The sequence below is a fragment of the Peromyscus eremicus genome, chromosome 8a (genome assembly GCF_949786415.1).
Source record: "Peromyscus eremicus chromosome 8a, PerEre_H2_v1, whole genome shotgun sequence".
NCBI lineage: Eukaryota > Metazoa > Chordata > Mammalia > Rodentia > Cricetidae > Peromyscus > Peromyscus eremicus.
In genome coordinates this window covers 29458553-29473160 of record NC_081423.1, presented here as the reverse complement: position 1 = coordinate 29473160, position 14608 = coordinate 29458553, and the positions used below count along the sequence as shown (strand labels likewise).

At 47.0% G+C, this 14608-nt stretch overlaps 1 protein-coding gene across 1 annotated transcript in view; it reads right to left on the bottom strand.

The window, feature by feature from the left end:
- Positions 1-6860, bottom strand: part of Adam19 (ADAM metallopeptidase domain 19) — an 89165-nt gene extending 82305 nt beyond the window's left edge. Inside the window, exons 1-2 of the mRNA XM_059270391.1 lie at positions 6686-6860; positions 2808-2890 (exon numbers count right to left, since the gene is read on the bottom strand). Coding sequence (XP_059126374.1) covers positions 2808-2890; positions 6686-6782 — 180 coding nt within the window. The 5' untranslated portion in view covers positions 6783-6860. The remainder of the gene's footprint in view (positions 1-2807; positions 2891-6685) is intronic.
- Positions 6861-14608: the final 7748 nt, after the last annotated feature.

Sequence of the window (14608 nt, the reverse complement as noted above, 5' to 3'; positions counted from 1 at the left end):
GAGGCTCACAACCTCCTATAATGGGATCTGATGCCCTCTTCTGGCATGTAGGCATAGCTGCAGACAGAGCACTCATACATTAAAAAAAATGTTTAAAAAAGGGGGGGGGGGGTTGAAAGCCAGGAAGCAGGGAGACAGATGGGTGCCCAGACACTTTCACTAAAGACTCACTTTCCAGATTCTGCGGTGCTGATTCAGCACATAGCCAGTGCCCACTGTGGTTGCCGCCCATTTGTGATATTGCCCTGGGGACTTCTGGAGTAAGAGCCCTACCCAGTCACACTGAGAATCAAGGACACACAGCCCCAGCGGGCATTGAGTACATGACAACAGAACTCTAGCAAGCCGTTACCCAAGGGGCAGGCACCCATGTGACAGCCCACACCAAAAACAGAATGCTGGCACAGGGCAAGTGATACCATGTGCCTCACACAGAGACACAATCTGCCATGTGAGAACTAATATTTATTTTTATGTAGGTAATCCAAAAATACTTGAGCTTCTGGAGGGTGCTCGGACAGGAGGCTTAAGATCAGATGTTCCCTGTTTCCAGGGAACAGCTCAAGCCAAACAATGAAACGGCACTTCACAGCTCTGTGACACTTCTCTGTCCAGCTCTACTATAGACGGCGGCGTTCCTCCTGGAACTCCTTTACTGCCTGAAGAAGGACACCAGCACACCTTCTGGGAAGCTTTGGAAGGTGCCCACTGCTTGTATTTCCCTGAAAGAAGGACCAAAGGTCCTTTCTGTTTAGGGTGAAATTAAACAGCCCTGCAGCTCCACACCATCTGAGATGCCTATCACTTGTACATGCATCATCCTAAAACATCTGTAGCAGAGTCCATATACAGTCAGTGTTTAAGTACTGCCTAATAAATCCATGAATTACTTAGATGCAAGTTAGACTCATAGTGAACTAACACACACTCTCTCTTTCCTCTTCTCTTCCTCCTCTTCTCTCTCATTCAACAAATATTTATGGTGCCAGGCACTGGGCTGACTATCCTTGCAGAATACAATGAGCCAAGCTCTGGGCAGACAATGGCTGGGAACAAAGACAGGATCTGGTCCTCCACTTTGTTTCTCGGGCCCTTCCTGAGGATGCCCAGCATCCAACATCTGGAGAGAACAAAGGAGCCTCTATAAAAAGTATCATATCCATTCTTCAGCAATAATGGTGGTGAATGAAATACCTAAAACCTTACATTTAGAAAGAACAATCTGCCTGAGGATGGCCATCTATTAATTTGTCTAACTTTTCCTGAGGCTATTTTGAGCCTTTCTTACTTAGGATGGAATGAGCTCATGCACTTTTTTTTCTTTGCTTTGAGGGTAAAACGTTCCCTACTTTTATTCTCCTGAAATTTCTCTGTAAGTTGCCTCACTGTGCCCAAGCTGGTGAACTGGGGACACGTCTGTATGACTCTGCAGTAACTCAACGAATTCTAGGCATTTCGCATCTGTTTATCTTTCCAGATTCCAGGGCCACAATTGTCTGAAGTCTTTCCCCAGCTTTAATCTTGTTCCTATCTGTTGCCCAATAAATTACAGGCCATTTGGCCCCCTCAGAGACCACAGAAACCAGTCCTTCAAACTGGGCATGGTAGTGTATTCCTGTAATCCTTGTACTGGGAAGGTGACGCAGGACGGTCTCAAATCAGAGGCCAGAATAGGGTATGTAGCAAGACTCTGCAAAAAATGAAAAAGTCGGCCCTTTTCCACAACTCTGTTCCTCTTTATTCCCACTAAAACTGATTTTATGAATGAGGAAGTGCAAGTCATTTGTAAAGTAGAAGATCCCAGAACAGGTAACTGTCACGCAACAATTGGATTTCCCTTTCTAGTCATTTAGAACTAGAACCAAGAACGCCTACCGTTCTTGGCCATGTTCCAATCCCCTTGATAACACCTGTGCATTTTGCTAGTCGTGTTCTGGCTCAAGGAACCTGTAGGATTTTTTTAAGATACATGACCTAATCTGAGCTCCCTATCTTGCCTCTTACTAAATTAGCTGAGTGTCACACACCTGTAATCTCAGCATTCAAGAAATGGAAGCGGGAAGTAGGGGACTACAGGTTGTAAACTACAACCAAGTTGGTCTCAGAAGAGAACTAGTGTATGCCTGTGATCCTAGAACCAGGAGATGGAGGCAGGAGTTCGAAGTCATTCTCGGCTACATAGTGCGTTAGATGGTAACCTGGGCTGCAGGAGAGCCTGCCTCAGAAAACAAACAGACAAAAATAAACAAAACAGAAATTCCAATCAAGATCTGTGACAAAGTTGCACTTAATCTGTATCAGTAGTTTTAAAGATTTATTTTTTGCGTGTGTACATGAGTGTTTTGCCTGCATATATATGTGTGTGTGTATGTGTGTGTGTGTGTGTGTGTGTGTGTGTGTGTGTGTGTGTGTATGAACACCATGTGCCTGCCGGGTACCCTCTCAGGGGCCAGAAGCCTTTGGATCCCCTGGAACTGGACTTACAAATGGTTGTGACCCACCATGTGGGTGGTGGAAACTGAACCCCAGTCCCCTACAAGAACAGAAAGTGATCTCAACTGCTGAGCCATCTCTCCAGCCCCAGTCTGTGTCGGTGTTACTGTGAGTTTTCATTTTCTCAATGAAAAGGGCTTGGGAATGGTCTACAAGTTTGCCATAAAGTGAAGGAAAGTCGCTGCTAAGATATCCCAAACTGGCACAGTGAAAGGTTAGGGCCAGAAGCGGAAGCCATGGTGATACCTGGGTGGCCCCACATCTCAGTAAGAGAATTGTCATGCTTCTTCAACAGAAGTGTTTGGGAGTCTTACCTTTCCTCTCCCCGGGCTTTCTGAAGTCTGCCACTGAGGTATTACAAGTTCATGTTGTAGCTGAGGGCCTTCTTGACTTCCTCCTGCCAACACAAGATAGCACAACCATAAGAATCCCAGACCTCCACACCCCAGGCACTCAGGAGCAGGCATATTGCTCCAGAGCCCAAGTACAGCTCCATACCACTTCTGAGGCAATCACTGCTGCCTGGAAAGTGCTCCGCCCAGGGGTATCAGAAGACCTGCTGGGATCTACTGTGTCTGGGTGACAAAGTGATAAAGATAGGCAAACAAGGTCTGTGTCCTTGCCAGGAGACAGGAAATGAACAGATATTCTGAGGTGATGGTAACTGCCTTGGAGAAAAATCAGATCACGACACCTAGCAGGGGGCCTGTTTGAAACAGGATGGTCAGTACTGGTGGTGTTTAATTGAGACCCCAGGAACCAAAGGAAAGACCGTGGTGCAAAAAACTAGGGAAAGAGCAAAGAGTGACAAGTGCCGAAATGGGCTGGACCTCGAAAAGGAACTAGCAGGAAGGGGAAATAGTCCAGTAAGTCAGAGGACATTGGTAAATATGGCAAGCAAGGAAGGGGAGATGGTCTCGTAAATCGTGCTAAGCCAGACAGCTGCGGTTGTAATAACACAAAGGCGTGAAGAGGGGCTGGATTTTATCATAAATAGACTTAGAAGGTTCTGGATGCCTCAAAACACAAGAGCAATATGATCTGTAGTAGTTTTGTTTTCAAAGATGACTCTCCCTGCTGAGTGGAGAGTGGGGGAGGGGAATAGGGACCGAGTAGAAGCTGGAAGGCAGGATGGATGGAGGCACACAGGAGCCCCGGTGAGAGATGTGGAGGGCTCCGACTGGGGTAGCGTCGCGGGGAGTGATGAAGGGGTGGAATTCTGGGTATAATCAGAGGTTTGCGCTCACATTGGTTACCACTGAGATTTAATTTTCTCTTTGGAGACGACAGTCACCTCCCTGGGAGGTCTTACAGGGACACACGTAAGAGTAAAGGTGACGTGGGTCCCAACCTGCAAACCATGAGCATTCACTTGCAAACCATTAACCTTGACTGGACCGGCTTACTGGCAAGTTTGCAGCTGTGGTTCACTCCCTAGTCTCCAGACCTTCCCACACCTAGTTCTCCCTTCTCGGCACCCTTGGAGGCCGCCAGTGAGCTCCCAAGAAAAGAGGCAGAACCCACAGGAGAGCCAAGTCCAAGAACGGGAGACCGCAACACTGATCGAGAATTTCCCGGTTCCTGAGCAAATTAAGTCTCTGAAACGGGGTAAATCCAAAGACTCCCAGGGATGTAGTTGAGCCCTCCCATGTTCTGTTCCTTCTAATCCAACCACATCCATCACATGACTGATATAAAAGATAGCTGCGCTGGATATTGTGACACGTGTAATCCCAGCAAGAGGCCATCCTTGGCTATAGTGAGCTCTAAGACCACCTCGGGCTACACAGCATCCTGTCTCAGGGAAGAAAGTTTAAAGATGGCTGGAGTAGTGGTGGGATGACCATTGATTAAATTCCTTTTCAAAAGACTGATGTGATATATTTGCAATCAAAATACATCTTAAAAAAAAAAAACTCCCTGGTTTCGTTTACGCTGGTACAAATCAGAAGGGATAGATACATTCACATATATATTCAGTACCTCTGAGTTATTAACCCTATATAAATCTAGACTCTTAGACAAAAGGAGCTGTGCGGTGTCTAAGAGAATGTCTAAAGGTCCCAGGATCATGAAAAGGACTGAAAGCAGTCTCAAGTCTAAACACAGTACAGTTTAAGAACACAATGCAGTGTACAAAGAGTGGCTCATAACTTGAAAATAAGGCAAGCCCCACGTGGGATGTCTTGCCAGCATCAGCTCTGGAGCACCGTCTAACAAAAGGATGGGCGACTTGGCTAAGGGAAGGTTATCTCTAGCTCTGTTTGCTTGTGATGGAAGGCCTGCACTCGGTGAACGCTAACACTAACTGTGGGCCTGTGTTGGGCAAAGATGCCAGCGCCTTCAGGATAGGGAAGAGATAAGCAACAATTACGTGACTCTGTCTCATCCGCAGGACTCCACCACATCAACTCCCTTATCTCTAGGGTTCTGCTAATGATTCTTAACCAGCTTTAGCAGCTGCTTCTGCCACCTCATAGAGAAAGTCTTAAGTGGGAGGAAAATCTTTGTTGCGTTTGTCCGAGAGCCAGGAGTTTAACTTTGGGGAAATTATATGTCTGTGGTCCCTTGGTAGACCTTGCAGTCATTATAACCATAGTTTTGGAAAACGTCATGATTTGGGAAGTACCTTTAAAGTGTGTGTGTGTGTGTGTGTGTGTGTGTGTGTGTGTGTGTGTGTGATGTGTCTAAATTCATCTGTATATAGTCACAGGAAACCAGGAAAGAGGGAAAGCAAAATATTAATAGCAACTGCTCATTTGGGGATCATAAGTCATTTTACTACTCTGTAGATTTTTATTTCTTCCCAGATCTACAGCGACTCTGCCTGAGTGGTCTCTGTGACTCGGGATCCAGTGAAGCTTGATTTCCTTGCCCTTCTGCTTATGTGTTAGACTGGAAAATCAGACTAACGAACGGTACCTGGCTCCCTCTTTCTCAAGGAACCCCAAACTCCAACAAAAGGAAGACCCTCCTCCTTCCTCTGTGAAGCCCCTTGTGCCTCAGTTTCCCTCTTGGTATAAGAGCTTTGAAAAAAGGCTTCCTCTGTCGACTGGAGTACGGGATGGGGGTGAGGCGGACCCTTGCGTCAGGCTGGGGGGGGGGGGTTTGAGGGGGGGAATGCAGCCTGCCCAGCCGGTACAGGGCGTCACTAGCCTGATTTGAAAACGCTGACGGTTGATACAGCAAGCACCCCCTCTGGAGTCAGCCCAGCTCTCCAGCTGCTGCAGAGCTAAAGCTAAGCTCTCCCGGGTCAGAATGACAGAAGCCAGGCATTGCCCCTCCGGGACCCTCTCTTCCGCGAAATCCTAGGAGAGCCTCTGAGGGATGGGGCCCGGGAGGGAGTGGTGACTGGGAAAACAGTTGTGAGAAACAGACATTTTTCCAGCTTCCAAACTGGAAGCGCGGGGCCCATCCCCCTTTCTGCACAGATGGGGAAACTGAGGCCAAGGGGAGGTGGCCGTTGGGTGAGGTGGAATGAGAGTCCTTGTTTCCAGTGTCAGGAGGTCTTCAATATGGGCTGTACCTATACATGTCTGCTTTCTCGGTAGTGAACTTCAGCTTACGATCAGTGTAATGGGTGTGCATGGCCCTTTGATGGTCTAAGATTAGGGTCGCCGCTGCCAATGCAAGGATGCGAAGTGTACAACCAGAGATACCCAGTAAACTACCTTACCCTGATCTCTTGAAAGCCTTTGATTTTCTACCCCACTGCCATGCATTTGACTCCCAGCAAGATCCCAGGGAGTGGCTCCCCCACCCATTGTGCATAGGATGCTTGGGGTGCTCCTCTGGGGATGCTCCGGGGTTGCGAGAGCAGCAGGCGCAAAACAGCGATGAGAGAGAGGCGGAGCGGAGATGATCAACCGTGAGAAAACAGCAAAAACGGGGAGAGCAGCGGAAAGAGAAGCCCAAAGTAGGAAAACAGGGAAGGGAGATGGAGAGAAGAAGGCAAGCAGCGAGAGGACCCACTGCTTTCTGATTGCTCAGTGCGCGCAGCCGATCCACTACCTCCCTTGGCTCACCGCATGAGAACAAAGCCTGGGCTCCTAGTAGCGGCACTCACGCCCCGGGGAGTAGCAGAGCTAGCAGGGATAGCGGTCACGGAGCTCCAGGCCTGCAAGAGCGACTCCCAGACCCCCAGGCCACCCACCCCAGCCACCCCACGACCCTGCTGTGCGCTGCCACTTACTTGTGGTCTGTCCCGGCTCGCACGCCGCCAGCGGCCAGTGTAGCTGCAGAGCGAGAGCCAGCAAGCAGAACCGGGCGGCGCCCGCGCGCCCGGGCATGATAGCAGTGGCCCTCTCACTGTCCGAGATCACACGTCCCCTGCCATTGCCTGCCCCGGGCCTAAGCGGTGGCGGCGCTTTTCAAGCAATCGCTGGCCTAAAAGCCTCCTAGTTCGCTGCCCAGACGCTCCGCCCCGGCCCCTCAGGGCTCTTGGAGATGGAGGAGGGGAGGGGCCACGCGGGGGTGGGGTGGGGTAGCTGGAGGGACTGAAGTGGGAGGAGCGAGAGAAGCCCCCTGGGAGCCCCGCTGACTCAGGTGAAGGGCACCCAGGGGAAGGGATGGTCCGAATCCCTAGAGTACTCCACCATGCTTGAGGCCTGGGGAGAATCCAGGGCTGGGGTTGAAAGGGTTAACCCAGACCCTTTTGCTGCACTGAGGCTAGTTACTCTGACCTGCTTTGTGCTAAGTGCTTTGGGTGACTGAAGGTACTCTTTCCAACCCTGCTACCCAGGGTTGGCCACTCTGGGAGACAGGCTCTGAAAGAGTTAATTCCAAGGCAAAGAAATAAGTGCTAAAAGGGGTGGTTTTCTTATCAGTGCTCCAATCTGGGCCTTTAGTCCATTCCTTCTGATTGGGGGGGAGGGGTGGAGAGGAGGAGTGGTTGTGGATCCTGCATCCCAGAGGACAGGATGTCTGTGCCCCTGAAGAGCAGAAACTGAACACCAGGCCGAAGAAACAGCTTAGACACTACCATGGAGGGAAGCCAGGGGCTGTTCGGTGGGGAGCGGGAGGGAGCAGAATTTGGGATGGTGAGGGTTTAGGGTTTGGGATGGAATGGAAGACGGAACCTGTGAATAATGACTGTCACTAAGAAAATTACAGTAGCAAACCCTTGGGACATCCTTTTATTGACATTCTCTAGGTGGTAGGGCCTCTGATAAATGATCTTTTAATGAGTCCGCTGTGCGCTAGGAATGTATCTCAGCCGGTAGAGTGTTTGTCTAGCACTCACGAAGCCCTGGGTTCCATCCCCAGCACCTCATAATTCCAATGGTGTGGTGCACCACTGTAATCCTAGCACTTAGCGGGTGGAGGCCTGAGGATCAAAAGTTCAAGCTTACCCTTTGCTTCCTGGTGAGTTTGAGGCCAACCTGGACTACTTGAGATACTATCTAGAATAACACTGATAATTAGCCCCATCATGGGAGGGTATTAGCATTATCTCTGTTATTAAAGGTGTGTGGAGGGAGGGACCTGCAAAAGCTAAGTCCCTTGCCCAAGGTCACACGGCTAATATCAGGCTTTCCACCCAGGTCCACATCTGCACTGTTATAAAGCCTGATCCCACAGGCTTATTTGATGAACGATGAACAGAAGCAGCGATAACCAGGAAGTGGTCTAAGATGGCTTAGCACAATTTCAAGGGGAGGCTCTGGACACGGAGTCTGGTGTTCACACTTGTCTGTTCCTTCCCCCAAACCTCTGGCCTCAGCCAGGTAGCATAACTAGAGATGTCAGGCTGGGAACTCCTGAAGATGGTGGGTGGGATATCTGCAAGGGTAGCTCACTGTGAGGGGGGATAAAAACTGCAGTTCTTAACCGTTGCTGTGGACAGGAACTGCACGTGTTCTCCCAGTCTGCTCCGATGGAATCGTAGATAGCGGCTTAGGGAGTCGCTCTTGTGTTCACCCAGGCAACAGGTGCTGCCCCACTGATTTAAGGCAGAAAAGAATCGTTCGACAGTCCTGGAAGCTGGAATTTCAAGCCTCACGTGTCACGGGGTCAGATTCTGATAACTTCTCCTTGTTTGTAAACAACTGTGTCTTCACCTGGCCCCTTCTCTGTATGTACAGAGAGCAAGCTCTGGCCTGGCCCCTTCTCTGTATGTACAGAGATCAAGCTCTGGCGCCTTCCTCTCCTCAGGATGCCACTGCTGTGTGAGCCATCCTCATGGATTCATTTAACCTTGTTATCTCCTTGTGTGCACCATCTCCATATACAGTCTCACCAGGGCTAGGGTTCCGAGATATGGGGGTGGGGGCAATTTAATCACGTACTGTCCTCTCATTCCCCCAAATCACGCTTTCACACACACACACACACACACACACACACACACACAGCAAAACAACAACAACAACAACAACAAAACCATTCACCCTCTCACGGCAGCCCTCAAAGTCAGTTCACACTGAAGTGGATTGACAGTCCAAAATCTCCTCTCCGCAGCATCTCACTTAGGGATGTCTGAGATGGGTGTGGCTCATCCTCAGGCAAAATTCCAGCTGTGAGCCTGCGAAAGCTCACAAGGTATGAGCTTCCAAATGGTAGTATTTCAAAGGGGGTAATAAAAAAAAAAAAAAAAAAAGAATGGGAGATGGCAGGTACCAAGGAGTCCAACACTTTAGCCAGGCCAAATTTATTATCTGCCCTCTAGGTCACCCGGCACAGCAGGGTCATCCTTCAACCACAAGGCTCTCTGGCAGAGCCAGAATATGGGTACAGGAGATGAAGAGGACTGCTGCCTCCTAAAACACCCTTGCCCTGGGAGTGTGGTGGGAGTGGAAGTCCTCATCAACTCTGAAATGTCTTTAGGGTCATTCTTCCCATTTCTTCAAGGAGAAGCAGGTAAATGAGAGCCTTCCTTCATTTCCTGGCTATACGCCTATGATCTCTTCCATATTCCCAACTTCTACTATACTGTCTCATTAGTTACATGTGGAATCAAGAGAGATGGAGGGATTGGCCAGCTACACAGTCTTGCAAATTCCCTCCACCATGCTCCTCATTATTTACAATGAATAGGCTGAGAATGGGCCAGACCGGCAAGTTCAGGTTCCGTTTACAATTCACGTGTCTTTTTCTTGCATTTAACTAAGCACCGTGGAGAAATCAGGGTGCTTCACCTAGGAATCCCCACAGCTAAGTGCATACCTGCTATGGGTTGAGTACAGGAAGTGTCCTCACCAAAGCTCCATGTATGTGTGGGGAAGGTCTGGCACCATCCAGAGGTGTTTACATCATAGGGATGCTAACATCATCGGCTCATCTTTCTGAATGGGCTATTGGGAGGTCTGTCCTGCTTAGAGGAAGTAAAGCACTGGGGGCCTGCCTTTGCAGGCTATCTTCACCCCAACCTTTCTCTGCTTGCTAGCTATGAGGAGGTGATAACCCCCACACTCCCACCATAACTCTGTCTTGCTATAGACCTCGGTGCAATGCAACCAAGTGACCATGCAAAATAACCATGAGCCCCAAATAATGTTTTCCTCCTTTTAGCTGTTATTGCAGGTATTCTGTTATAGTAAAAAAAGGCTAGCACAATATCCAAGTTTGTTGTTTGCAGTTTCTACTTTGCACAGAACACTAGAGCACAGTTTGTAACGTGTTTCTGATTGCCAACCCTGGTTCCTAAGACCTCACCAGGACTACCTTGGTTTTTATTTGATTCATGGATGGATGGAAACAGTGAAAGCTGGCTTTAAACTTGTGGCTATCCTTCTGCCTTAGGCTTCTGAGACCTAGGATTACAGGAAGGATCCATCACACTCATCTTGAGTCACTGCTAATGTTTATATGTATTTCTATCAGCTTATGTTCGTTACAATATAAGGCAGTGAGTGGTCCTCAACCTTCCTAATGCTGTGACTCTTTAATACAGTTTTTCATGTCATTGTGGTCCCAACCATAAAATTATTTCATTGCTACTTCATAGCTGTAATTTTGCTACTGTTATGAATTGTAATGTAAATATCTGATATGCAGGATAGCTGATACATGACCCCTGTGAAAGGGCCGTTCGATCCCCAAGTTGAGAGCCACTGATATAAGCAGTCTCTAAGACTGAGACACTTTTACCTCACTCTTTTCTGACTGAGCCCTTGGTGGATCACCTAACGTCTGCATTTCTGCATTCTTCAATGTGTTCTTGGCTCTTCATAAACATGTTCCTCAGAACTCTGCAGCCTCTATCCATGTCTCAGCCCCAGAGTCACTTCCATACTGTTACAGGAGGCTCAGTTTACCAGCGCTAAAATCTGCATTACTTTGGTAAGAGTGCTATCCCAAAATAATGGATTAAATAAATAAAGAAGATGGCCACCTTCTTTCAATGTCCTGTATTATGTCCTCATCTCCCCACATTCACTGGGGAGGGGGGCATTAGCATACTCTGAGGTCTCTCTTCTTACAAGAAAATAAGTAGTCTTGTCACAGACTGAGAAAATTTCATTTGCTGACACTGATTTGCTGCATTATTTAATGTGCATGTATCCTTAGGTACTCAGAGCAGAAGGGGCTGGCATGGTGCTTAAGGGACTGACCTCCAAGCCTGATGACCTGAGTTTGATACCCAGGACCCACATGGTAAAAGGAGAAAACTAACTCTATCAAGTTGTCCTCTACACACCCATGGTGGCACACACACACACACACACACACACACACACACACACACACACACACACAAATACATTTTAAAAATGTAATTACCTAAGAATTAAAAATTTAGCTGGGGAGATGGCTCAGCTCTTCCAGAGGTCTTAAGTTCAATTCTCAGCAACCACATGGTGGTTCACAACCATCTGTAATGAGATCTGGTGCCCTCTTCTGGCCTATAGGCATGCATGTAGGCAGAACACTATATATATTAAATAAATAAATCTTTTAAAAAAAAGAATTAAAAAAATTGAGAGTAGGAGGCCAGGAGGAACTGGCCAAGCAGGCAGATTCTTACAGTAACCTGATACCAAGTCAACCAAGATCATATGTGCTAGGAAGACGGACGTCTAGTGCAGTGTGAGATCACTTTTTCTCTCCCTTTGCAACATCTAAGGCAGCTCCCCCCTGCAATGCGTTGGATCCAGCATAAATTGAAGAATTTGAGTCACAAGACAGACCTCAGAGTTTCCCTGGAGAACGTTCCCTGTGGTTTCTAAGGTCCTGTTATAAGTGATTAAGCAAAAAACACAGCCTGCATTTGCAAAATAGGATACTTTTATTTACTGTTACCGTCAGGCTTGTGAACGCAATGGTCATTGTTTAGAAAAATAAAACTCAATGTATTGAGAAATACAAAAGAGTAGACGAGAAATGTAGAGAAATACGTAGTGTTTCTAGAAAGGAAAACTTTTTTATTTTCCTGAAACAGGGTCTCGTTAGCCCAGGCTGGCTTCAAACTTGCTGAGGATGGCCTTAAACTTCTGATCCTCAACCTCCTACTTCAAAAGTTCTGTAATTACAGGTGTGCACCACCGCTACTGATTTCATTCAGTGTTGAGGATTGAACCTAGGACTTCGTGTATGGTAGGCAAGCACTCTACCAGCTAAACTCCACCCCTAGTTTTCCCCTTAACTCTTTATTAGGAAAACTTTTTCAACAGACAGGAAAAAAACGGAAGAAAAAAGAGTGTAATAAGGGACTAGGGAAGTGGCTCAGTGGGAAAAAGCCCTTGCTCTGTGTGCATGAAGCCCTGAGTTCAAATCCCTGGGCATGAGAACTGGAAAGACTTCTTGGTGGTTAAGAACTCTTGCTGCTCCACAGAGTTCAATTTCTGAGTTCTATAGGCTTGTCACTGTCTGTAGCTCCAGTTTCAGGGGATCTGACGCCCCCTTCTGGCCTCCACAGGCACCTGTACATTCTTGCCATTTTCTCACACAAACACAAATTACATAAATAAAAATAAATCTTAAAAAAAAAAAAAACATAGCTGCACATGTCTGTAACCCTAGCGCTGGGGTTGGGAGGAGTGTGGAGACATAGGTCACTGAAGCTCACTGGCCAGCCAGCACAGTCGCAGTTCAGTGAGAAGTCCTGACTTAAAGGAAGAGAGGAAGTTGACCCCCTCCTCCGGTCTACACATGGGGCATGTGCACACACAGAAACACACAGACACCACAAACTAAATTTAAAAAAAAAAAATAATAGTACCATAAACACCACTGCATCCACCATGCACATACATCAATTGTTCATTTAAAAAAAATGTTTGAGCCATAATAGTTCCAAAAGAAAAACTAAATCAAGAAGTAGCTCTTAAAAGAAGGTGCAATTGTTAATGTACAAGCTCGGAGCCAGAAGTGGGGTCGTTTAGAGCCACCCTGTGCCACACTGACACAGGAACAAGCCGACTTGCAACGTCTGCGCCCGGAAGGCTTGCCATTTATTTATGAAGAATGTGTGTGCTGGGGCTGGAGAGATGATCAGGAGGTTAAGAGCGCTGACTAAGCCGGGCGGTGGTGGCGCACGCCTTTGATCCCAGCACTCGGGAGGCAGAGCCAGGTGGATCTCTGTGAGTTCGAGGCCAGCCTGGACTACCAAGTGAGCTCCAGGAAAGGCGCAAAGCTACACAGAGAAACCCTGTCTCGAAAAAAACAAAAAAACAAAACAAACAACAAAAAAAAAAAGCACTGACTATTCTTGCAGAGGACCTGGGTTCGGTTACCAGTACCCACGTGATGGCTCACAATTATCTGTAAGTCCAGTTCTAGGAAATGCTATACTCTCGTCTGGCCTGCAGGAACACTAGGCTTCTGCAAATGATGCATATACATATATATGTGCATACAAAAAATAAAATTTAAAGATTGGATATCCCCATCTTAAAAAAGAATGTGTGTGCTATTTATTGGGAATACCACTTCCCCGTGTAACACTTAACTTAGTAATTGTATTGCTGGGAAATGATCCTAAAAACAACCAACTCTGCAGTTCACCTACAGATTTATGGGCTAAAATGCTCATGGTGGGTTATTTATAATAGTAAAAATATTGGAAACAACCTAAAGATCCAACTGTGGAGGAATATGTCATAAATTACATAATTTCCATATGATGGATTATTACACAGCTGCTTAAAATGTCGAGGGTTTGGGCTCTGATGTTCAGGGAGAGAAAGTGCAAGATGCAAATTACACCTAAGCAGAACCTCAGCTGTGCAAAAGAAAGACATTTTTTAAAAAAGATGCATCACACGGGCCATTCTCCCTGCTGACACAGAGTAGAGAAAGCTCTCTTGAGTCTCAGTGCTGCTCTGGGACTTAGGCTTCATTTCAGACCCCAGGGGTCTGTCATTCTTCCTGACAGTTCCCTTGAGTACCTCTCCAGAACTTTTCAGGGGACATTTCAAGGTAAGAAACTAGCCTCAATCCATCTAAAACCTACAACATGAGTAATAACCCTATATCCCCAAAGAGAGCCTTTTGACCTGTCTCCTAAAAAAAAATTAAACAATTGGTCTTCAAGTTAGGTCCTGATATGTCCTTAACTGTTGATCTAAATTTGGCAAGTTGGAACCTACAACCTTGTGAAACTTTGACAAATTTTTTTTTTTTTTTTGGTTTTTCGAGACAGGGTTTCTTTGTGTAGTTTTGCGCCTTTCCTGGGACTCACTTGGTAGCCCAGGCTGGCCTCGAACTCACAGAGATCCGCCTGGCTCTGCCTCCCGAGTGCTGGGATTAAAGGCGTGCGCCACCACCGCCCGGCCTTCTTTTTCTTTTTTAAAATTTATTTATTTTTATTTTATGTGCGTTGCTGTTTTGCTTGTGTGTATATCTGTGTGAGGGTGCCAGATCCTCTGGAACTGGAGTTACAGACAGTTGTGAGCTGCCATGTGGGTGCTGGGAATTGAACCTGGGTCCTCTGGAAGAGCAGCCAGTGATCTTACTTGCCAAGCCAGCTCTCCAGCCACTAAGGATATTTTCAATAGATGACTTGATATACTATAGAAATACTGTCTTCTGTTTTCTATTAGATTTACTTGGAAATTGATAAAGCCTCATAGTTCGATAGCATATACACAGGTAATGTTAACTTAATACATTATTCTATGTGTGTAGTTTGGATTCAGCTTTCTTTTTATTCAGGGTTATCATAGACCAGGTGTAT